The following is a 24,083-nucleotide window of genomic DNA, read 5'->3' as shown; positions in this document are numbered from 1 at the left end:
CTTACTAATTACAAAACACTATTCCCTGTGTTCTAATGTGTAGCTTATACACAACTTTATATCCTATTGTTTTATAGTTTTTTGTCTTTCCTAAAACAATAAATCAAAATAAATGTAATTGGTCGCACACACATATTTAGTGAAATGCTTGTAAAGAATAACTGTTCACCTCAAGGTTCAGCTGTCCCAGATTTGAGCACTAAATGCAGCAGGGAATTCAATGCATAGGCCTATAGGCTTAGGTGTCCACTGCATTATACTAATATTAAAAATATATATATTAAGGAGGAGAAGCCTAGGCAGAGCCCCACAGATATGTCGGCGGCATGCGATACCGACATTAATTTCTTTATACTTGTCAGATAGCCTTCTGTACACCTACAGTATAGCCTAATTCGTTATTTTTCTATTCAAATATTTTTTTATAAAGATAAGAGTTATATTGTTGCACCAAATTCTTTTTCAATCTTCAATATAGAAATGCTACCAAAAAAAACGTATTAAAACTTGTTACAAATGATGGAGTCACGCATGATTCACCAAATGATATTTTGAAAGAGGAAGTAAAGTACTTTAAGAATATATTTTCGTTTCAGGCTCCTCCATCTCCACTAACTGAAACTAATTGTATGGATTTTTTCCCTAATAATAATGTAAAATTAACATCTGTACAGAAAGACTCATGTGAAGGCCTAATTACAGAGGAGGAACTACTTGATGCAATTGGGGCCTTTAAGGATGGGAAAACTCCAGGACTGGATGGCATACCAGTGGAAGTATACAAACATTTTTTTTATATACTCAAAGGACCACTATTAGCTTGTTTTAACCACTCCTATATAAATGATAGATTATCAGACACGCAACAAGAAGGTGTGATATCATTATTACTGAAACAGGACCCAAGTGGTATATATAAAGATCCAGACCATTTAAAAAATTGGAGACCTCTTACACTTCAGTGTTGTGATGCAAAAATCCTAGCAAAATGCTTGGCGCATAGAATAAAAAAAGTTTTGTCAGATATTATTCATCCTAATCAGACAGGTTTTTTACATGGACGATACATTGGAGATAATATAAGGCAAGTACTGGAAACAATAGAACACTATGAAATATCGGGGACACCAGGCCTGGTTTTCATAGCTGATTTTGAAAAGGCTTTTGATAAAGTACGACTGGAGTTTATATATAAATGCCTAGAATATTTCAATTTTGGGGAATCTCTTATAAAATGGGTAAAAATTATGTATAGTAACCCTAGGTGTAAAATAGTAAATAATGGCTACATCTCAGAAAGTTTAAAACTATCTAGAGGAGTAAAACAAGGTTGTCCACTATCGGCATATCTATTTATTATTGCCATCGAAATGTTAGCTGTTAAAATTAGATCAAACATTAATATTAAGGGATTAGAAATCCAGGGCCTAAAAACTAAGGTGTCATTGTACGCTGATGATTCATGTTTTCTTTTAAAACCACAACTAGAATCTCTCCACGGCCTCTTAGAGGATCTAGATACATTTGCTATCCTCTCTGGATTAAAACCAAATTATGATAAATGTACCATATTACGTATTGGATCACTAAAAAATACACATTTTACATTGCCATGTAGTTTACCAATTCAATGGTCTGACGGTGATGTGGACATACTCGGTATACAAATCCCAAAAGAAAGAAATGATCTCACTCCAATAAATTTTTATAGAAAGTTAGCAAAAATAGATAAGATCTTGCTACCATGGAAAGGAAAATACCTGTCTATTTGTGGGAAAATCACCCTGATTAACTCTTTAATCATATCACAGTTTACCTATTTGCTTATGGTTTTGCCTACACCTAGTGACCTGCTTTTTAAATTATATGAACAAAAAATATTCAATTTGATTTGGAACGGCAAGCCAGATAAAATTAAAAGGGCCTATTTATATAACGAATATGAATTCGGAGGGCAGAAATTATTAAATATTAAAGCATTAGACCTCTCACTAAAGGCATCAGTCATACAAAAGTTATACTTAAATCCAAACTGGTTCTCTAGTAGATTGGTACGAATGTCTCATCCTATGTTCAAGAAGGGCCTTTTTCCCTTTATTCAGATTACACCTGCTCACTTTCGGTTGCTTGAAAAGGAAATAATCTCCAAAATATCTTTATTTTTTAAACAAGCCTTAGAAAGTTGGTTGCAATTTCAGTTTAATCCACCTGAAAGGACGGAACAAATAGTACAACAAATCTTGTGGTTAAATTCAAATATAGTAATTGATAAAAAAAACTGTATTTATCGAAGAAATGTTTAAAAAAGGTATAATTTTTGTGAATGATATCATAAATAGGACTGGTGGAGTAATGTCACACATGCAGCTAACACAGACATATGGAAATGTCTGCTCTACCCAAAATTACAACCAATTAATTGCAGCATTACCACAAAAATGGAAGAGGCAGGTGGAAGGGGATAAAAGTAAGGAACTTGTATGTCGGCCTTATATTAAAGAACATAAATGGTTAAAGAAAAGTGTGATGAATAAAAACATATACCAATTTCATTTAAGGACCAAAAAACTTACAGCTGTGCCATATAAATTGCAAAATAGTTGGGAAGAGATTTTCGATGTACCCATTCCATGGCACATGGTTTATGAATTGATACGCAAAACAACGCCGGATTCAAAACTTCGAATTTTTCAATTTAAATTATTGTACAAAATTCTTGCAACTAATAGAATGTTATATATATGGGGGATACAATCTTCTCAGCTCTGTAGATTCTGCTGTGAGGAGGCAGAGTCATTAGACCATTTATTTTGGTATTGTCCGCATGTAGCTCGTTTTTGGTCACAGGTCCAGGAATGGTTGAAGAATTGCAACATTTGCGTAGAACTAACGCTACAGATAGCAATACTGGGGGATTTGAAAAGCCATAGTCAATCAATCAATAATATAATAATTATTTTAGCAAAAATGTTTATTTTTAATTTACAATCCGTGGAAGCTATGAGAATAGGAAGATTCAAATCTTTTGTGAAGCATCACAGCACAGCTGAAAAATATATGGCAAATAAAAATCCGAAATGGATGATGTTGGAAGATAGATGGGAAAGGTTGAGTGGAGCTGAAGGGTGGGACTAATAACAAGATAAACAATGTAGGGCATACGGGATCTGTGAAATGTGTATAGGTGCGGAGCTATTGTGAAATAGCACAGTTACAAGTGGAAATCAAACTGGATGGACAACAGAAATAGAGGAAGGACTAAGAACAAACAAGAGAGAACTATTATAAAGTAGACTGTGTCTGTAAATGTGTATAAGATGTATAAATTGAAGGTAAAAACAGAAATGTTTATCAGTTTACTCCAATTGGGGGATCGGTGGTAGGGTTTGCAGGTAATAATAATAAAGGTATACTCTTTAAAAAAAGTATGTATGACTATGTAGGTATGTGTATGTATATATGTGTATATGTATGCATACGTGAATGGATATATATATTTACCCAAAAAAATATGGGGGATTGGAAATGATGCAGACAATTACATTGGAAACAACATTCTTTCCGCAATATTAAGCTGATCCACCCCCCGAAAAAAAAGAAAAAGAAAAAAAAGATAATAAAAAAAAAAAAATTATAAAATAAAGAGAAATAAAAAAATAAAAATAAAAGATTTATAATGTTAGATTATAGTAGTAACTCTGGTATGCTAAAATGTTCTTCTTAACTGTCGGAGTCAGTTGGAGCAGCGGTGCGCTTCATATCATAGGCCTGCAGTATAATAGGCTAATAGCCACACCACAGCAAACCTTCACAAAAATGTATAAACTTTATTAAGGTAATATCAAAAGTAAGTCAAGACATTGTTTATAGGGAAAATACGAGTAGGATATTATATTGCCGCAAACACAACATTACAGTTGCAACTTCATTCGGCAAAAGAAAATGGCTCAACAGAATCAAGCAAAACACTTGCAAACTGGTTTTAACCTTCACAAAAGTTTTGAACAGGCTATATTGCAGCAGTTACCCAACAAATGACAGCAATAGGCTGATGATATTTATTTTACAACAAGATTACTTATAACTTATTTTACAGCAAATACAGAGCACACAATTAAAAAGACTTAATTTAAATACATTTTGCCAACGAAAATGTCTCAACAGAATGAAACAAAACATGTTTTGCATATTTAAAGAACTGTTTTAGATGAATAAATAGGTCTACAATAATAAATGATATACAATAATAATAATGATAAAACAAAAAGTATTATAAATAAAAACATTTTAACGTTCCAAAATTGCATCCTACTTTTAGTAAGTTGCACAGTTGCCTGCATTTGGCCGCACCAACATTCTTCTTATCTTTGTCCACTACACTATTAACACTTGTCCATATAGAGGCCATTCCCCTTGTAGCAGGTCTCTAGACTAACATTTTCCCTGGTGCACTGGTGCCACTAAGTCTTTCAGTTGGTGACACCAGCACATGCTTTCGTCGCACAAAGTCATTCACAGTGCTTTATTCAAATGTGTAATAGACTACTGAGATGGTATTGAAGAAATTAGTTGTTTCATCATCTTTTCATGTTGTGATTCTAAATATTTTAATGTACAAAATGTGCAACCTAATCCAGTGATTGTCATGCATTTTGGGTAGACAATTATAGAGCTGAATTTGCCTGCATCTTTATATGCTCTAATACCATAGGCTAATTTATTTAAGTAAGTGAAAACTCAAAACACATCACTAACTAAAGATAATACCTACTCATAGTAGCCATGTATTAACCTAACAGTACATTTAATTTCCCCCAAAAAGTTGCAGTTGTAGCATACCGCTGAATGAGGCCTATGCACTAGCAATGGTCAATGTGCATGTCACGCTTTGTATCTCAAAGCCATATCAAATATCTTATTTGTAAAATAGTTGCTATTGAGCTCAAAATGGGGGTTGAACAATAAAATGTATGCCACAGGAGGAACGTGGCACCTTAATTGGGGAGGACAGGCTCGTGGTAATGGCTGGATCGGAATCAGTGGAATGGTATCAAATACATGGTTTCCAATACGTTTTTTTACTCGTACAGCCAAATCAACGGGTCGCAAAATGCAACTAAATGGAGCACTGCCTTGTAGGCTTTTCACTATAGGCATACGGTCTAACTTCGTTCCATCTTTGCAATCAACAGTAGCCTTTGCCAAGGCTCCTCTGTCACTATAATTTTATTTATTGGCTTTTCATTTACTTTATCGTCCAAAATCTGCCAATTACCGGCTAATGGATAACCTGGTGTGCGTGTGTGCATGCGTGTGTGCGATAATATGTAACTGTGTATCTTTCCCTGCAGGCCAGGCGGTGACGTTCACTAGACAGTTCCTTCTCAGCCCGACAGCTGGTCGTAGACCAAGAGTTCCTGGCGTAGTGGTGATCATTGCAGACAAAAAATCATCCGACAACATCACTGTCCCAGCCAGTGCTGTCAAAGCCTCAGGTAGCCTCACACAGACTGTATAGAAAGCACTAACACACAAGCAGATATACAGCAGCTGCACATCTCTACTAATAGAATCTGCTACAATAATTGTTATCCCCACTGTCCCTTGTCACTGACTGTTTTAAAACAAAAATGTTGTACAGTAAATAAATACAATTCCAATATTTACATGACCGTGTGTGTGTCTATCAGGTGTCACAGTGCTGGCGGTGGGTATAGGTCGGGCGGACTCTGAAGAACTGCGCCAGGCGGTGACAGATGGCAGCACCCAGAACCTCCTATATGCTCGTGATGCCACCCAGCTTGGCACCCTGCACGCCGACCTGGCTGACCTGCTGTGTGGCGTCGCCAGGATACCAGAGGGAGGGGTGAGTTAAGAGGGGAAAAGGTGTTGGGGAGGTGAGAGAGAGATCCTGTAGATCCCATGATATTGCTGTCAATGTATGCTCTCCCAGTCAGTCAGTGAATCATTGCCAGGGACTCAGTGACAACAATATGGTGGAGTGCGTATGTTGTTTCCTATTAGGGCCCAGTGGCAGAGCCGTGTACCATACAGTGTCCTCGGGTGAGTTACTGTACTGTCCCTCATCCATCCACATACAGTAGCCATCATTACACTATCACCATACCTTTCAATTTGTGTGTGCTCTCTTTTTCATCCCTCTTTGCCCTGCTCTCGCTCTTATCTGTTCATTTTACTCTCTAGGGTGATCGAGGGGAGCGAGGAGAAAAGGTAACAATTGAATTGTTTTAATACCATGCTCTGTAATGTTGTCTTGGAAGCTCTATGGTCAGTAATTGTATCAGTTGTCCTGAAAAGTTACTGACCCTCTGTTACAGGGAGAGATAGGACGAGACGGTACTGACGGACGCAAAGGAGAGCCTGTGAGTCATTCACCACTGAATATTGATCTGTTGCTGGTAGCTCAAACATTAGCGTCTACTTATCATTCACTGAGATATTTAATTGTGTGTGTTCCAGGGTCGTGATGGTTTGCCTGGCAGGGACGGCCCCAGGGGGCCTGAGGGGCGACAGGGTCTGCCTGGCGGGAGTGAGGCCCCCTCAGTTGGTGTCAGAGGGGAGAAGGGGGAGAGGGTAAGTACATACACAAACACTTATACTCAACACTAGTACTGTTGTAGTGTTCTGCTGTATTTACTGTTGTTCCCTCTTCAGGGTTTTCCTGGTCTGGATGGGGGTCCAGGATTGCCAGGGCGACCAGGGACCCCGGGCCCTGGAGGAGTACCGGTGAGTAGTCAGGGACCGCAATCAGTCAGGGCCAGTCCCAGTGTGTTAATCTAAAACCCAATAACACATGTTGTTATCCTGATGTTCTTATAAGTAGTAAATGGCCAACGGTTCATAGGAGCAGGAGCCTATCTCCTGTTTCTGTAGAGTGAGGCTGCTTGATGTACATCCCCTGGACAGGACACTAGTCTATCGCAGGGCCTAAGCCCCAATCCATCTCTTTAATGCTGAGCAGTGGCGATTCTAGCATGTAAATCTTGGTGGGGAAAACATTTTATAAAAGTGGGATGCATGCCAGCAAAGCCACTACACAACACTAAACAATACATGAATTGCACTATAACGGTGACAAACGGTGCCTACCACCTGTTAGGGCCTACATAAAGCTGTCCCAACAGCAGAGTCCCAACAGCAGTCCCAACACCTTACCACTGCTACACCTGGCTATCTGGCAGTGAAACAGTTCATTCAGCCTCATTTACTGCCTTTTAAAAAAACATAGCTGATATGGCTGACTTGTTTAAACAAATGTGGTTTCTACTGACAATTGAGATGTACAAACTATGGCACAAGGGGACGACAAGCAGATAAGAGGCAATCCATAATTTTGATTAAGACATTAATGAGTGAGCTAGGACGGACGTAGTCAATATAACTATTCAAATCAAATTTAAATCAAATAAAACACATACACATGGTTAGCAGATGTTAATGTGAGTGTAGCAAAATGCTTGTGCTTCTTGTTCCAACAGTGAGGTAATATCTAACAAATAATCTAACAATTCCCCAACAATTACTGTCAAGTTGTCTAGGTGTTGTCTTTATTTCAGCTCTGCCCAAACTTGAAAACGGCTTGCTCAACCCGTGAAGGATGCAAAGGGACAACTCAATTCCTTTCCAGTGTTTTATTATGGTTTTGATGCCATTTGTTGAATATGTTGAAACAGTTGATTTGTTGAATAGAGTAGTTGAATGACAGAGGAATAAGGAATAGGGAATAGGAATAGCAATAGCAATAGGTTGATAACCTTAAACAGAGAATAAACATGCATTATTTTACACTAAACAATGCATGACACAGCAACAAAGCATGGCTTTGAATAAAGTAAACGTTTAAACAATTTAATCTAGCACTTCTAGCAATTACTTCTGCAGTCAGAAAATATCCACAACAAAAGTCACCACTACCAGAGTTAAACATGTAAATTGTGCTAAGCACTGGATGCAACATAATAAATAATTCCAAACATTACATACCAGTTGCGTCTTTAGGGTTGAACAATGAGCTCTGTGTATGTTGAGGACCAAACATTTTATACCCATGCTTATCTGCCAAGTGCGCATGTAAAAGTAGTCCCTCCAGAAATCCTGGCTCAATTTTTTAGTTCCACCTGTGTTTTTGGGTTATCTGCCCTCTTGAGGCCTGGAGTTCTTTAAAGGAAGAGCTGCCATTGTGCTCATGTTTTGAGTGTTCTGTTTTTTGACGCAACACCTCCCACTTGACCTCCTGGTTCTTGAACCCAAGGAGGTCACACGAACCTCGATGTTGGGGCAGGTTCGATTTCAGCTATCAGGCTCTTCCTTCTTCAACAGGAAGTAAAACAATGATGCGTCTGACATCCCTATGAAGAACTGTAGCAGGTATTTTAGTTGAGAGTTTCTTTGACTTCTCTTGAGCAGGCTTCACAGTTGGGACTGGGTAGCTGGGAAAAGTTCTGACATGCACATCTCTGACGATGCCCTTCTTGTCAATGTTGACACTGACGACTCTGGCTAGTTTGTAGTGACCCCTCCAGGCATTTTGGTAAGCCAGTAGGAAGCCTTCAGTCGACTGGTCACTGACAACATCTGTGTGTATAGCTCTGGATACCATGCAACAGAAGACAATACCCCTTGGTTTTCTTTTTCACCTCGTCCTTGACTTCATACGGTCCAAATAAGTCCACTGTTGTGTAGTCAAATGGTCTGGCTGGTGTTATCCGCTCGGATGGAAGGTCACTCATGATCTGTTGGCACTTTCTGGCCCTGGCCTTTCTGCACACCACACAGTTGTCAACTCTCTTTTTAGCCAGCTTCCGGCATTTTATCACCCAGGCTTTCTTCCTCATCCGGAGGAGTGTGCCTGCTATTTCTTCATGGTTTGCACCATGGGCCTCTTGAGCTAGGAGAGTGGATATCCATGCCTCATATGGTAGAATTGGTATGGCAGTTTCGTCCTCATCAAAGATCTGGAACCTTCCTCCACAAACTAAGAGCCCAGTCTCTTCATCTCTGTAAACAGCGAGTCTGTTGAGAGTGGTGTCTTGAAAGGTTATACCTTCTTGAGCTGCAAGGAACAAGTCTCTTAGTGCATCTTCACACTCCCCGACAGTGAGTACAGCCTGCTTGGCTCTGGACCTCCAGTTTGTTGAAAGAGCATCCTCCCACTTTGGTTTATCTGAGGCTGAATTCTTGGTCAACATTTCTTTCCATCTCATTGCAGCTCTCCAAACCCAGGCAATGACTCGGATCAGCCTGGTCAGACTGCTGAATTTCCTGATGTCAATCAGTTTGGTTACCGCAGAGCCGGCTGGTGATCTTCGGATCCGAGTCTTGGGTTCATCTGGGTTATTTCGCTGTGCATCACTCTGGTTTCTCTTGACCTGCGCTCTGGTCAGTGCTGCCGAGAAAGCTTTCCTTCGAAGTTTGTTTATGCCTTCCTTGGCATACGCAGCGATTTCTTTGGCTGACTTATGTGGCCACTCTTTTACAGGTTCCCTCAGGAATGCTGGTCCATCCTGCCACATGGAATCTTCCTGGAGGTCTTCTGGGGCTGCCCCTCTTGTTATGATGTCAGCACTGTTCAGGACTCCTGGGATCCACCACTAGTCTTCTACGGATGTGGATTTCTGGATCTCTCCAACTCTATTCGCAAAGAAAGTTTGATATCCATAGCTGTCTCTCTGGATTGCTCCCAACACAGTTTGACTGTCCAGTAGATGGAGCCATCGTTCAATTTCTATTCGACTGTGCTTTTCAACGTACTTTCGAAGTCGTGCTGCATAGACAGCACCGCAGATTTCAGCTTTTACTGGTTCTCCCTTTTGGTCCAATGGTGTGAGCTTTGCTTTGGATTCAACCAGTCTGACTTTGATGCCTTGCTGGGTCTCCCATCTTAAGTACACTACGGCTCCATAGCTCTTGTCACTTCCATCAGAGAATGTTATTCCCCAAGGTTTTCCAATCCAGTTGACTGGTGTGAGGCTTCTGTGAAAGGTGATTTGGCCAAGACGTGTGTATTCCTCAAAGAATTGGATGGCTTCTTCCCTCAAATTTTCAGACAAAGGTTTGTCCCAAGTGTCTCGGGTCAGAGTTTTGCCTCCAGCTTCCTGAAACGCCTTTCTGACAAGAATGGCACCCTTTTGTTTGGCAGGTGTGACGAGGCCTATTGGGTCATACAGGCTAGCTACCTGGCTCAGCAGTTCTCTTCTCGTCAGTGGGTTTGGAGTTTTCCCTCTCACCTCTTCATCAAGGAGATTTTGGCCGACTCTCATTTTCCCTTTCCTCTTTGAGAAATTGATTGAAGTCATGAGGTACAGTTTATCCTCCTCAACAAGGTATCCAACTCCAAGGGCTTTATTGTCTCCTTCCCTCATTTGGTTTGGGAGAATGAGTGCTGTGCTTGACTGCGCTCCTTGTTCTCCTGGTACGATCTCCTGCCTCCCACTTTGATCTGACCGGACCCAGGGCTTGAGGACGAAGCCGCCTGCCTTCAGGATCTCTTCAACCCTTTTGGTGTTCTGGTCCAGCTTTTGTAAGTCATTATGGGAAGTCAGGATGTCATCAACATAGGTATCCTCTTCAAGGATCCTACGTTCCTCCTCCAGGTGAGCAAACATGGGCAGTTTGCCTGTCTCTCTCATAGCCCATTGCGCAATGCACCCTGCTGGTCGATCACCAATGTTGACTCTGGTGATCGCATACTCTTCAATCTCTTCCTCCTCAGTGTCTCTCCAGAGAAATCTGTGGAGGTGCATCTCCAGGTCTTCCAACCACACAGAATTGTACATTTTCTTAATGTCGCCGAGGGCAGCATGGACGCCTCTCCTGAACCTGAGTAGTACTGCTCGGATGGGATTGAGGACATCAGGCCCTTTCAGCAGAAGGTCATTCATGCTGACCCCTCTAAACTTCTGGCTGCTGTTCCATACCAGTCGCACAGGTGTTGTGAGAGAGTGCGGGTTTGCCGCCACCAAGTGGCTGACATACCATACTGGCCCCTTCCAGCTGGCAATGAGCTCTTTGGTGAGTTTCTTCGCTGCTCTTCTCTCCACCATTTCATGGACTTGAGCTGTGTATGCTATTCTCCACTCTGGCTCTTTTTTGAGTTGCTTTTCTGTTCTCAAGAAGGTGGCTTCCACCCCACTCCTGTTGTCAGGAAGGGAACTTGGATCTTGAATCCAGGGATATTTTGTGTCCCAGTGGGGTTCATCACTGTGAGCATCTGCTTTGATGTAGGTGAGGCCTTTCATTATGATCTCCAGCTCTCTTTCCTCACTCAGTCATTTCCTTGCCTCCTGGTTGACAGTTGCCGCACCGGCATCCTCCACACTTTGGGTCGCAAGCTGCTCCAATGCTGTCCCATTCCCACCAATCCAAGAACTCTCTGCGAGCAACTGTGCCTTTGGTTTCAGCAGTGAACAGCTTAGCTATCTCTTGATACTTGACAGCGGTTGCTCTCATGGATCGAGCAAAGTGTGTTTCAGACCTGTGTGCGGCTATATCCACTTCTTCAAACAGATCTGGATGTGCTCCACCAACAGTCTTTCCTAGCGGGCCTTCCCACAAGACAAGGTCTCCAATCACCTTCACTCTTTGCGGAGCAAGTCTTCCTTCGCGGTGGCTTATCAGTAGCTCAATACTCTCCGGTCTACTCAGATCTCCTAGATTGACTTCTGGGAAGAACTTCTTGAGTTGCTCAGGTTTGATGACTCTGTGGATGTTGGCAATTTCATTCAAACCATAGCAGATAAGCTCATGAGCTCTTTCCGTGCCTATGGGCGTTTTGACCCTCACTCTGAGGAGATATCTTCTGGTTCTAACCTTCATGGCCATTCCTCCGACTCCATGAACGACTAAAGTGATGTTTTCACTTCGAAGATTTAATCTTCTGGCAGCTCTGTGAGTGATGTAGTTTGTGTCCGATGCCAAGTCGATCAGGGTTCCAATTTCTTGTCCTGCATTGGCAGTTACCTTGAGCAGCATTAGAATAACTGGCAATTCTTCTACTGCACTTGACTCAGTCACTCCCAGCTGATTCTTTTCGACACAGTTTGTTTTCGCAGTGATGTTGGTGAATGCTTTCTTGAATTTCTCTGCCATCTCTGGGGAGAGCTTAGATACAAATTCCTCCTGCTCCTCTGTAAGCGTATACCTTCTCACATTGGATTGTCTTCTGTCGGAGTCACTCCTCTTGAAATCTCCATTCAGACAAAGAAAGAAATGATGGTCTTTCTTACAGTCTCTTTTCCTGCACAGGTAAGTGTCTTTGCATTCATCATCTTCTCCATGACAGACCAAGCACCTCTTGCAGGCCCCCAGCTTTTCTACAGCATCCAACTTTTCCACAGGCTTCAGTTCTTTGAAACGCTTGCAAAAGAAGATCTTTTCTCTATGCTTTTCATCTCCACAGACAACACAGCCGCCTTTCCTTGTGGAACGTGTGGACGCATATTTTCTTTCCACACAAGCATATTTCTTTTCTGGCTTTTCACTCACTCCCAGCTGCTCTAATTTTTCAAGAACTTCCTCCTGTGTTTTCAGGAATTTAAGAAGGTTTTCAAAGTGATTGTCCGGCGTGACATTATTCCTCCGGTTAACCATGAAGACAAGCCAATCTCGCTTGATGTTGTCAGGTAACTTGCTTTCTATGGATTTGATCACTAGAGGGTTGTTGATGGCTCCTGTGCCTCCAAGCTCTGTGAGATCATCCAGTGCCTTCTCTATAGTTTGGATCATGTCGATAACTTTCCTTGGCTGATTTGCTCTTAAAGCAGGAATTTTCTCCAGATCCTCAATTATCTCCAAGGCAATTGTAGACTTGTTTCCATACCTGTTCTCAAGCACCCTGAACATGTCCTCAGCAGTATTGTAAGTAGACAAACGGAGGTCTCTGCACATTCTCTCATCTACACTGTCAAGGAGTTGGATCTTCTTTACTTCGACTGAGCCTGTTGGTTCCCCCTGCTTCTGTAGACTCTCCCAGTCTCTCCTCCATCGATGGAAATTCCTTTTATACCCACTAAACCTGGGTAAACAGGTTGGTTTTATTCTCAGTGTCGGCTGTGGAGCTGGCACGGGCATTTGCGGCACTCTCCCTCTGTCTTTATCCTCTTCTGCAATTCTTTGCGCTGTGAGAAATCCTGCCCTCCTTGCTTCAAGGTTGTTTCTGAATGCTTTCAGATTCTTTACTCTGGCTTCCAGCCGTTCTTTTTCTGCTACTGGAATCCACATCTCCCACTCTGCTAGGCTTGTGATTGCATCTTGGACTTGTGCCTTCACACCATCCCACCGTAGCTCGAAGCCATCTCTATTTACAGCAATAACAGGTATTTGAGCAACTCCATCACAGGCGGTCTCAGCTTCTTTGATCGCAGACTTCACCTCGTCCTCCCCGTATCTAGGCCATAGGTTGGACTGGATCATCCCCCTGACCTCATCCAATCGTACTTCGCATTCTTGGAATGTCTTCTCAAGTTCAGTCTGCTGCTGCTTGCTCAGGTCAGCTTCTTCACCCTCATCGGTTTCAGCTTCAATGTCTGCCAGAAGTCCAGCCCTGTATTCATCATTTGTCTCACTGACCTTCCTTGCCTCCGACGTGAGCTTCTTGAACTCCTCTCGCAGTTCGCTCTTAGTCATGTGTTTTGCACCTCTGCTAAGGAAGTTTGCTTGCTTGGTAAAAGCACTCTTAGCCAAAGTTCTTTCTTGCTTCAGCTCCTTCACTGTTTTCCCAAGAGTTTCCTCCGCCATTTTGAGATGTAAGCCAATCCTCTTGTCTGCGACGACAGCTTTCCTGACTTCAGGCCGTTAATCCTTTTGTCTTCACTGCCACGGTGGTTATCAACTGTTTCAACATATTCAACAAATGGCATCAAAACCCTAATAAAACACTGGAAAGGAATTGAGTTGTCCCTTTGCATCCTTCACGGGTTGAGCAAGCCGTTTTCAAGTTTGGGCAGAGCTGAAATAATTAGAACACCTAGACAACTTGACAGTTGATAACCAGTTGCGTCTTTAGGGTTGAACAATGAGCCTAAAGACGCAACTGGTTATCAACTGTCAAGTTGTCTAGGTGTTCTAATTATTTCAGCTCTGCCCAAACTTGAAAACGGCTTGCTCAACCCGTGAAGGATGCAAAGGGACAACTCAATTCCTTTCCAGTGTTTTATTATGGTTTTGATGCCATTTGTTGAATATGTTGAAACAGTTGATTTGTTGAATAGAGTAGTTGAATGACAGAGGAATAAGGAATAGGGAATAGGAATAGCAATAGCAATAGGTTGATAACCTTAAACAGAGAATAAACATGCATTATTTTACACTAAACAATGCATGACACAGCAACAAAGCATGGCTTTGAATAAAGTAAACATTTAAACAATTTAATCTAGCACTTCTAGCAATTACTTCTGCAGTCAGAAAATATCCACAACAAAAGTCACCACTACCAGAGTTAAACATGTAAATTGTGCTAAGCACTGGATGCAACATAATAAATAATTCCAAACATTACATACCAGTTGCGTCTTTAGGGTTGAACAATGAGCTCTGTGTATGTTGAGGACCAAACATTTTATACCCATGCTTATCTGCCAAGTGCGCATGTAAAAGTAGTCCCTCCAGAAATCCTGGCTCAATTTTTTAGTTCCACCTGTGTTTTTGGGTTATCTGCCCTCTTGAGGCCTGGAGTTCTTTAAAGGAAGAGCTGCCATTGTGCTCATGTTTTGAGTGTTCTGTTTTTTGACGCAACAATTACCTAATACACACAAATCTAAAGGGGTGAATGAGAATATGTACATATAAATATATGAATGAGCGATGGTCGAGCGGCATAAGCAAGGTGCAGTAGATGGTATAAAATACAGTATATGCATGTGATATGAGTAATGTAAGGTATGTAAACATTATTAAAATGGCATTATTTAAAGTGGCATTGTTTAAAGTGATCCATTTATTAAAGTGTCCAGTGATTGGGTCTCAATGTGGGCAGCAGCCTCTGAGTTAGTGATTGCTGTTTAGTAGTCTGATGGCCTTAGATAGATAGAAGCTGTTTTTCAGTCTCTCGGTCCCAGCTTTGATGCACCTGTACTGACCATGCCTTCTGGATGATAGCGGTGTTAGGCAGTGGCTCGGTTGTTGTCCTTGATGATCTTTTTGTCCTTCCTGTGACATCGGGTGCTGTAGGTGTCATGGAGGGCAGGTAGTTTGTCCCCGGTGATGCGTTGTGCAGACCGCACCACCATCTGGAGAGCCTTGCGGTTGAGGGCGGTGCAGTTGCCATACCAGGCTGTGATACACCCTGACAGGATGCTCTCGATTGTGCATCTGTAAAAGTTTATCAGGGTTTGTGTGACAAGCCAAATTTCTTCAGCCTCCTGAGGTTGAAGAGGCGCTGTTGCACCTTCACCACACTGTCTATGTGGGTGGACCATTTCACCACTGCTTCTCCACATTTGGAGACCTTCTCCACTGCTGACCTGTCGATGGGGGGGTGCTCCCTCTGCTGTTTCCTGAAGTCCACAATCGTCTCCTTTGTTTTGTTGCCGTTGAGTGAGAGGTTGTTTTCCTGACACCATACTCCGAGGGCCCTCACCTCCTCCCTGTAGGCTGTCTTGTCGTTGTTGGTGATCAAGCCCACTACTGTTGTGTTGTCTGCAAACTTGATGATTAAGTTGGAGGCGTACATGGCCATGCAGTCGTGGGTGAACAGGCAGTACAGGAGAGGACTGAGCACACACCCTGTGGGGCCCCAGTGTTGAGGGTCAGTGAGGTGGAGATGTTGTTTCCTACATTCACCACCTGGGGACGGCCCATCAGAAAGTCCAGGACCCAGTTGCACAGGGAGGGGTTGGTACCCAGGGCATCCAGCTTGATGATGAGCTTGGAGGGTACTATGGTGTTGAATGCTGAGCTGTAGTCAATGAACAGCATTCTTACATAGGTATTATTTTTGTCCAGATGGGATAGGGCAGCACTTGTTCAGCACTTTTGAAATGTACTGCGACAGAATTCATAACATGGGCCGTTCTTGCAGTGTTTTCACTGTACACCGAGTCAGAACCGTAGGATAAATAAAGGGTCATATAAGCAGACAATGAAAGCTCTTACAATATTCGATGATTACATTTCTCAAAAACAGGTTATAGGCTACATGTGCACCACCAAGTCAGAACAGTAGGCAAAATTAACCTCTACGGGATCGGTGTCGGGACAGTTGAGCTAACATGCGCTAATGTGATTAGTGTTACGTTGTACGGAAGAAGAACATTTCCTAGGACATAGACATGGGCAGAAAGCTTACATTCTTGTTAATATAACTGTACTGTCCAATTTACAGTAGCTATTAAAGTGAAAAAATACCATGCTATTGTTTGAGGAGAGTGCACAACAACAAAACTTTTAGCACGGAAACTGGTTTGATACATTCACCTCTGAAGGTAAATAAGGTACTTTCAGTAATCTTGCTCTGATTTGTCCCAGAGATAAAATGTAGCATCGTTTTGTTTGTTAAAATCAATTTTTATATTCAAAGGTAGGAACTGGGTTCTACAGTTTGAACCCCTGCTGTTCCACAAACCTCAAAGTTTTTCCTTTCAAATGGTATCAAGAATATGCATATCCTTGCTTCAGGTCCTGAGCTACAGGTAGTTTTAGGCAAAAATTGAAAGAAATGACCAAATTGTTAGGGTGAGGCACATGGGTTACTAACAGCTTACTACTCAACATACACTTAGTATTACTTTGTTAGCTACAGTATACATATCTCGCTGGCATATTACATAATTTATGAAGCAGCATACAAGACATTTTTGTACTCACCTTGTTGTGCTGTGTCATCAAACGTTGTCATCAAAGTCTGGGGGGGGGGGGGGGGGGTTGAATCATAATGACGTCAGTGATCTTCAGTTCGTAGCTCTAGAAAGAGGCCTGTGTTCCGAATGTACAATTCCGAGTTGGATGAAAGTTCCAAACATATTTTCTCAGTCATAGCTCGTTTTTCCAGAGTTCCCAGTTTTTTTGAACTCACTAAATTCAGATTTTGCAGTTCCGAGTTAACAGTTGTTTTGAGCGTGGCACAAGTCATGCTTCATTGACAGCATGGCCAATGTTGAATGTTTATAATTTTAAACTAGGTAAAGAGACCCTTAATCTTAGACCACACAGCCACTCCACTGAATAACAGGCTAATGATTGCTTTGCAATGTTTGCAGTTAGCCACTGATTCCTTCCAAACCACTCATTGTTGAATTTTCCAACTTGTTGTGTAATGTTTATGGCCAACGAGCACCAATACGTTTTATCTATAATTTCTCTTCATTATATATCTTCATATGACAAGGATTTGCCAGTAGATTGTCGACTTGATTCATGATGACTGCTAGCTAAGATTTTGAAAGTATCAGTCCAGTCAAAGCTACTGTAGATATGTGATATGTGATTTTATCTGTGGCCAATGACCTTGAGCCTTCTTGGATGGGCACTTCTAATGTAACTCTATGGCAGCACCCAAGGGGCTTGAATTTTTTTGCTCTTCCCTTAGACTTAACTGTGACGTGGTGTCCCCATGAGTGACAGAACACTGAGCCAATCACCGCGCAACGCTCCGTATTTTCTGCTGGCTTGCCCCACCACAGAAAGCACTTAGCTAGGCTGAATCACCTGCATTTTGGAGCTGCCTTACTCAAGAAAACAAAAAAGAGACCATGTTTGTATGCAGATTTATTATCTCAATTATATATATATTTTTTTACATTGTTTGAAAACGTATATTTGACACGTGTTAATGCCAAAATAACATGCAAAACAGGAAAGGCCAAATAATGTGGCGCTCAAAACAGGCTCTGCCCCACCTGCTCTGAATGATGGTTCACCACTGATGCTGAGTGCCAAGCAGAGAGAGCAGCTGGTTCCATTTTTTGGTATGACTCGACCAGGGATCGAACCCTCAACCTTTCAATCTCAGGGCGGACACTCTAACCACTGACGCTGAGTTGTTCCAACCTGCTTTAGACGTTGTTTAACTATTTTGCTATTTTGTCTTTTTCAGGGTTCACAGGGGCTACCAGGTATCAGAGGAGATCCTGTGAGTATCACCCAGCAATGATCTGTTTATACTGTATCTAGCACTTATGTTTGTGTGTTGTTGTATTGTGAAGTCAGATTTTTGATGTTTTCTCTGTGGCAGGGTGATCCTGGGGTTAAAGGAACATCAGGGACAAAGGGTGACAGGGGCGACAGTGTGAGTACAGCACACCTCTTTTTCCTCAGTAAACTATATGTTGTAAATGATTGGAGACAGGTGCAGGAATTCATAATAGGGTGGATTTAATACTCCACCCAAAATATACAACATGTCATGAAAAGGCACGGGGACGAAGCCCAAAACAAACACGTATACAAAGACACAGGGATGTAACCCAAACAAAAGAGCAAGGTTAAACCTCTAATAAATACACAAGACGAGACCTGCAATAACAAGTGCACAATACACGCAGCATGAAAGCCGAAATAAAAAAGAACAGGTACTCACAGACCAATGGACATGGGAACAATAACTGACAAGACAATGGTGAACAGAGGGCACATATATACAATTACTAATCAGGGGAATTGGAATCAGGTGTGCGTAATGAGACAGTTCAGTGACGCCTAGAGTCCGGTGACGTAGACCTCCAGAACTGGTGCACAGAATTAGCAGCAGGACTGGGGGAATCTGTGACAGTATGTCATCCCATCTGCTGTTTGTGTGTTCGATGTTCACTAAGCTGGTTCTCTACTGGTGTTTCAGGGTGAGCCAGGGTCGGCTGTTTCAGGAGGAGGTCTGCCTGGCAGGAAAGGAGAACCAGGGGTCCCAGGATTACCAGTGAGACCGACACACACACACACACACACAGTCAGACACACACATGCACGTGTGATTGTAGGTCAAATTCTCTTCAGTTGAATTAAATCTTTGTGATGATGAATGATATTTCTCTGTTACCTAGGGTACCACAGGGCGTCCAGGAACTGACGGGGCCAAGGGCTTTGTGGGACCTGCAGGGATCCCAGGACAGGACGGTCGCCCCGGGATACCAGGTGCCCTTGGCCTCTCCATCAAGGTCAGTTACCCTGGTCTGGTCCTTGACACACTAACTAGTGAACAGACCACATGGGAAGAAAGACACTAATTCAAGTAGCATGTAACCTGTATGTATACTGTGAATATCACGAGTGGCCACACGGGGGAGAAAGACACTAATTCAAGTAGCCTGTAACCTGTAAGTGTAAGGACCGACGCCGGACAGGAGAAGCAGGTACAGGGAGTCAAACATTTAATAGGGAACGGACATTGAACACGACAGAAACGGCGTCAGCACACGGGTAAACAAGGACATATGACAAACATCAATCCCGAAGCAGGGAACAGAGCTAGGGAACAGACAGATATAGGGAAGACATTAACACAAGTAATAGAATTCGGCTGAGTCCAATGAGTGCAGATGCGCGTGATGGGGAAAGGCAGGTGTGCGTATTGATGGTGGCTTGATTGCGTAATCCTGGGGAGTCTGGCGCTCGGAAGAGTGGGAACAGGCGTGACAATATGTCAAATCAAATAAAATGTATTTATATAGCCCTTCTTACATCAGCTGATATCTCCAAGTGCTGTACAGAAACCCAGCCTAAAACCCCAAACAGCAAGCAATGCAGGTGTAGAAGCACGGGGGCTAGAAAAAACTCCCTAGAAAGGCCAAAACCTAGAGAGGAACCAGGTTATGAGGGGTGGCCAGTCCTCTTCTGGCTGTGCCGGGTGGAGATTATAACAGAACATGGCCAAGATATTCAAATGTTCATAAATGACCAGCATGGTCAAATAATAATAATCACAGTAGTTATCGAGGGTGCAGCAAGTCAGCACCTCAGGAGTAAATGTCAGGTGGCTTTTCATAGCTGATCATTAAAAGTATCTCTACCGCTCCTGCGGTCTCTAGAGTTGAAAACAGCAGGTCTGGGACAGGTAGCACGTCCGGTGAACAGGTCAGGGTTCCATAGCCGCAGGCAGAACAGTTGAAACTGGAGCAGCAACACGGCCAGGTGGACTGGGGACAGCAAGGAGTCATCATGCCAGGTAGTCCTGAGGCATGGTCCTAGGGCTCAGGTCCTCCGAGAGAGAAAGAGAGAATTAGAGAGAGCATACTTAAATTCACACAGGACACCGGATAAGACAGGAGGGGTCAGGAGACACTGTGGCCCCATCCGATGATACCCCCGGACAGGGCCAAACAGGAAGGATACTGTGTACTGTGAATGTATACTGTGAATGTCACGAGTGGACACACGGGGTTGGAAGAGAGTTGCTACTCATTTCGCAGGCACCTCATCAGTTCAGGTTCAATTGAAGTTACTCCCAAAAACATGCCCCTTTTCGAAAGTGCTTAGATGGTTCAAACTACGGGTGATGGAAGTGCTGTGAGGGATGTTCATACATATTTTACTTCTTCATGTAAAATGTATCCTAACCTTGAGAATAACCCCCAACAGTCTGTCTGTTATATGATAACGTGGAAAACGAAAACATGATTAGATTTCTAGGTTCTTTTCATGTGTCATTTAAAAATGATTGGTTCTGTTGAGATGTATAAGAGTGACCTTAGGAACCTTTTAATATCTCTGTCATCCTCCTCTGTATCTTGTAATTTTCCACCTGATCGTACCCTTCCATCGGTTTCCTTGACAACAAGATACTCTTCAGACTTAGAGGCCTTGATATTTCGTCATAGTGCAGTAGACGGGCAGTGTGATTGTGTGCATGTCTGGGAGTCTAATGTATTCCTATACTGGGATGTATGATATAGCGTCTGCGGAACAACAAAACTCAATCACTAATCATTTCATTCTTTCTCTCCTCTCTCTTTCCACCCTTTTAGGGAGATAAGGGCAGCACAGGAGAGCGGGTGAGTCATCCAGTGCTGTTCCCAGCTTGTCTTGTAGATTCATTGCAGATATCTCTGTAGGAATGACAAGAGGATAATGATTGTCACATCTATTTTATTTCTGTCTGTCTGTGTGTTTGTCTGTCTTGCTTACAGGGACCTCCAGGAGTGGGCAGTGGCTCGGCTGTAAAGGGGGAGAAGGGATCACCGGTAAGATTTGTCAATCACTGGACATGTGTCATTTGTGTGTCTTTGTGTATGTGTGTCTGCATTTGCATCGTGCTGATCTCTGGGGTGATAATTATACTGTCTAGGGCTGCTACGGTGACCGTATTACCGCAACACCGGCAGTCACGAGACATGATCGTAGTCAAATTCCATGTGACATGACAGTTGTCATAGTAACTAGGCTTCTCCAAAACTGTGCTCTGATGCCGCTGATGGTCGTTAGAAGCCTACCAAACTTGCCAACGGCCAGTTGCTAATGGCCTGGAACTCAGCGCTCTCTTGTCCCTCTAGTCTAACCACTCTGACATCAATGCAAATGCAATTGAAAAATCACATCGAACACTTCACCTGTTGCACAGCGAGAGCCAGCTCCTCATAGCTGGTTGATGCATGGAATTTAAATAATTGTTCCTAGAAGCCCATGTTGTGCAAAATTTCTATAGACAATGCAATTGCAAGAGAAAATTGTTTTTCTTTTAAAAAAGGAGGATCTCATCAGCTTTCTATAGGCTAGGCCTACTATATTTATTCTTCAACTTTTCTAATATTAAGCACATTGCTTCCCTTTACAACCGTAGTAGCCTACCTGGCTGGCAGGAAAATGAACTGTGGGAAAAGCGTCCTCCATTTGCTATGCAAGTGCATGATAATGGCCCACTCTAAATTAAAACTAATTTCACACATACAGTACCAGTCAAAAGTTTGGACACACCTACTCATTCCAGGATTTTTCTTTATTTGTACTATTTTCTACATTGTAGAATAATAGTGAAGACATCAAATCTATGAAATAACACATGGAATCATGTAGTAACCAAAAAAGTGTTAAACAAGTCAAAATATATTTTATATTTCAGATTCTTCAAAGTAGCCACCCTTTGCCTTGATGACAGCTTTTGCAAATTTGGCCTGCAGGCCGCCAGTTGGGGAACCCTGCTATAGGCCTAGGACCCCTGGAACCAGGTTGGAGAGCCCATAGCCTACAGAGCCTAGTGAAACGTGTTCTTATAAGCCCAGTCATCACGTGTGAAAACAGTTTTGACTGGCCACTATTTCAGAGGATCCCAGCTTTTTCGTGCTGCTATATTTATTGCTTAAATTTAAGCACATTAATCCACTTTACAATCGGTGTAGCCCACCTGGCATATTGAAATGTGCTGGAAGCACTTCCTACATTCGCTATTCGAGTGCAGGCTACAGATGACATGTTTTTTGTTTGTTGGTGGGCCATTCTAAATAAAAAATTATTCCACACATACACTGAGTGTACCAAACATTAAGAACACCTGCTCTTTCCATGAGATAGACTGACCAGGTGAATCCAGGTGAAGGTTATGATCCCTTATTGATGTCACTTCAATCAGTGTAGATGAAGGGGTGGAGACAGGTTAAAGAAGGATTTTAAGCCTTGAGACAATTGAGACATGGATTGTGTATGTGTGCCATTTATAGGGTGAATGGGCAAGACAAAATATTTTGGTGCCTTTGAGCGGGGTATGGTAGTAGGTGCCAGGCACTCCGGTTTGTGTCAAGAACTGCAATGCAGCTGGGTTTTTCACATTCAACAGTTTCCTGTGTGTATCAAGAATGGTCCACCACCCAAACGACATCCAACCAACTTGACACAACTAAACATTGTTGTCAACATGGGCCAGCATCCCTGTGGAATGCTTTTGACACCTTGTACAGTCCATGCCCCGACAAATTGAGGCTTTTCTATTTCTATTTTATTCAGCTATGTTCAATTGTCTTCCTCTTACTATAATATAAAATAATGCTACTGGACTTATAAGCAAATATTGTCTGGCTAAATTAACTAGTGTAGCTCACAGCCAAATGGCATAGCCAGATCAGGGCCTAACATAAGGACAACTCATACTAATCTGTTCTTCTGAAATAGGCTGCATGTTTCTTAAGACCTGCCTAAACTAAATAATGGATTATTGTGATGGTGTAGGCTATTTTACATCGATGTATTAGACTTTTTAAAATTCCAAAGGTCCGCATCAGCAGCTTGTAGTCTATGCATGGAGGCCCGGAGATGCTAAACACGTTGATGTTAATTAACGGTCTATTACTGTGAGAACGGCAGTTATTTGCATTACCCGATGACATTTCATGACCGCCACAGCCCTATTCGTGTCTCAAATCAAATCAAATCAAATTTTATTTGTCACATACACATGGTTAGCAGATGTTAATGCGAGTGTAGCGAAATGCTTGTGCTTCTAGTTCCGACAATGCAGTAATAACCAACGAGTAATCTAACCTAACAATTCCACAACTACTACCGTATACACACAAGTGTAAAGGGATAAAGAATATGTACATAAAGATATATGAATGAGTGATGGTACAGAACGGCATAGGCAAGATGCAGTAGATGGTATAGAGTACAGTATATACATATGAGATGAGTAATGTAGGGTATATAAACATAAAGTGGCATAGTTTAAAGTGGCTAGTGATACATGTATTACATAAAGATGGCAAGATGCAGTAGATGATATAGAGTACAGTATATACATATACATATGAGATGAGTAATGTAGGGTATGTAAACATTATATTAAGTGGCATTGTTTAAAGTGGCTAGTGATACATTTTTACATACATTTCCATCAATTCCAATTATTAAAGTGGCTGGAGTCGAGTCAGTATGTTGGCAGCGGCCACTAAATGTTAGTGGTGGCTGTTTAACAGTCTGTTGGCCTTGAGATAGAAGCTGATTTTCAGTCTCTCGGGTCCCTGCTTTGATGCACCTGTACTGACCTCGCCTTCTGGATGATAGCGGGGTGAACAGGCAGTGGCTCGGGTGGTTCTTGTCCTTGATGATCTTTATGGCCTTCCTGTGACATCGGGTGGTGTAGGTGTCCTGGAGGGCAGGTAGTTTGCCCCCGGTGATGCGTTGTGCAGACCTCACTACCCTCTGGAGAG

The 24,083-nt window shown here is 42.3% G+C and overlaps 2 protein-coding genes across 3 annotated transcripts in view; one reads left to right on the top strand and one right to left on the bottom strand.

The window, feature by feature from the left end:
- The window catches only part of LOC139535829 (collagen alpha-1(VII) chain-like), a 130,989-nt gene that overhangs the window by 57,410 nt on the left and 49,496 nt on the right, over window positions 1–24,083 (top strand). For both annotated transcript variants that reach the window (XM_071335662.1, XM_071335661.1), the window contains exons 28-40: window positions 5,352–5,495; window positions 5,691–5,866; window positions 6,025–6,063; window positions 6,205–6,231; window positions 6,339–6,383; window positions 6,481–6,594; window positions 6,676–6,747; window positions 18,053–18,088; window positions 18,191–18,244; window positions 18,794–18,868; window positions 18,993–19,106; window positions 20,913–20,939; window positions 21,075–21,128. In XM_071335662.1, the coding sequence (XP_071191763.1) occupies window positions 5,352–5,495; window positions 5,691–5,866; window positions 6,025–6,063; window positions 6,205–6,231; window positions 6,339–6,383; window positions 6,481–6,594; window positions 6,676–6,747; window positions 18,053–18,088; window positions 18,191–18,244; window positions 18,794–18,868; window positions 18,993–19,106; window positions 20,913–20,939; window positions 21,075–21,128 (977 nt within the window). The remainder of the gene's footprint in view (window positions 1–5,351; window positions 5,496–5,690; window positions 5,867–6,024; window positions 6,064–6,204; window positions 6,232–6,338; window positions 6,384–6,480; window positions 6,595–6,675; window positions 6,748–18,052; window positions 18,089–18,190; window positions 18,245–18,793; window positions 18,869–18,992; window positions 19,107–20,912; window positions 20,940–21,074; window positions 21,129–24,083) is intronic.
- Window positions 4,046–9,632, bottom strand: LOC139535830 (uncharacterized). The gene is made up of 2 exons (XM_071335663.1): window positions 8,005–9,632; window positions 4,046–6,797 (listed from the first exon to the last, which is right to left on the bottom strand). The coding sequence occupies exon 1, from the start codon at window positions 9,531–9,533 to the stop codon at window positions 8,583–8,585; it is 951 nt and encodes a 316-aa protein (XP_071191764.1). The 5' UTR covers window positions 9,534–9,632; the 3' UTR covers window positions 4,046–6,797; window positions 8,005–8,582.

This window comes from Salvelinus alpinus, chromosome 12 (genome assembly GCF_045679555.1).
Source record: "Salvelinus alpinus chromosome 12, SLU_Salpinus.1, whole genome shotgun sequence".
NCBI classification, from domain to species: domain Eukaryota; kingdom Metazoa; phylum Chordata; class Actinopteri; order Salmoniformes; family Salmonidae; genus Salvelinus; species Salvelinus alpinus.
The sequence above is the reverse complement of the archived record's forward strand: the minus strand, read 5'-3'. Positions and strand labels throughout refer to the sequence as shown.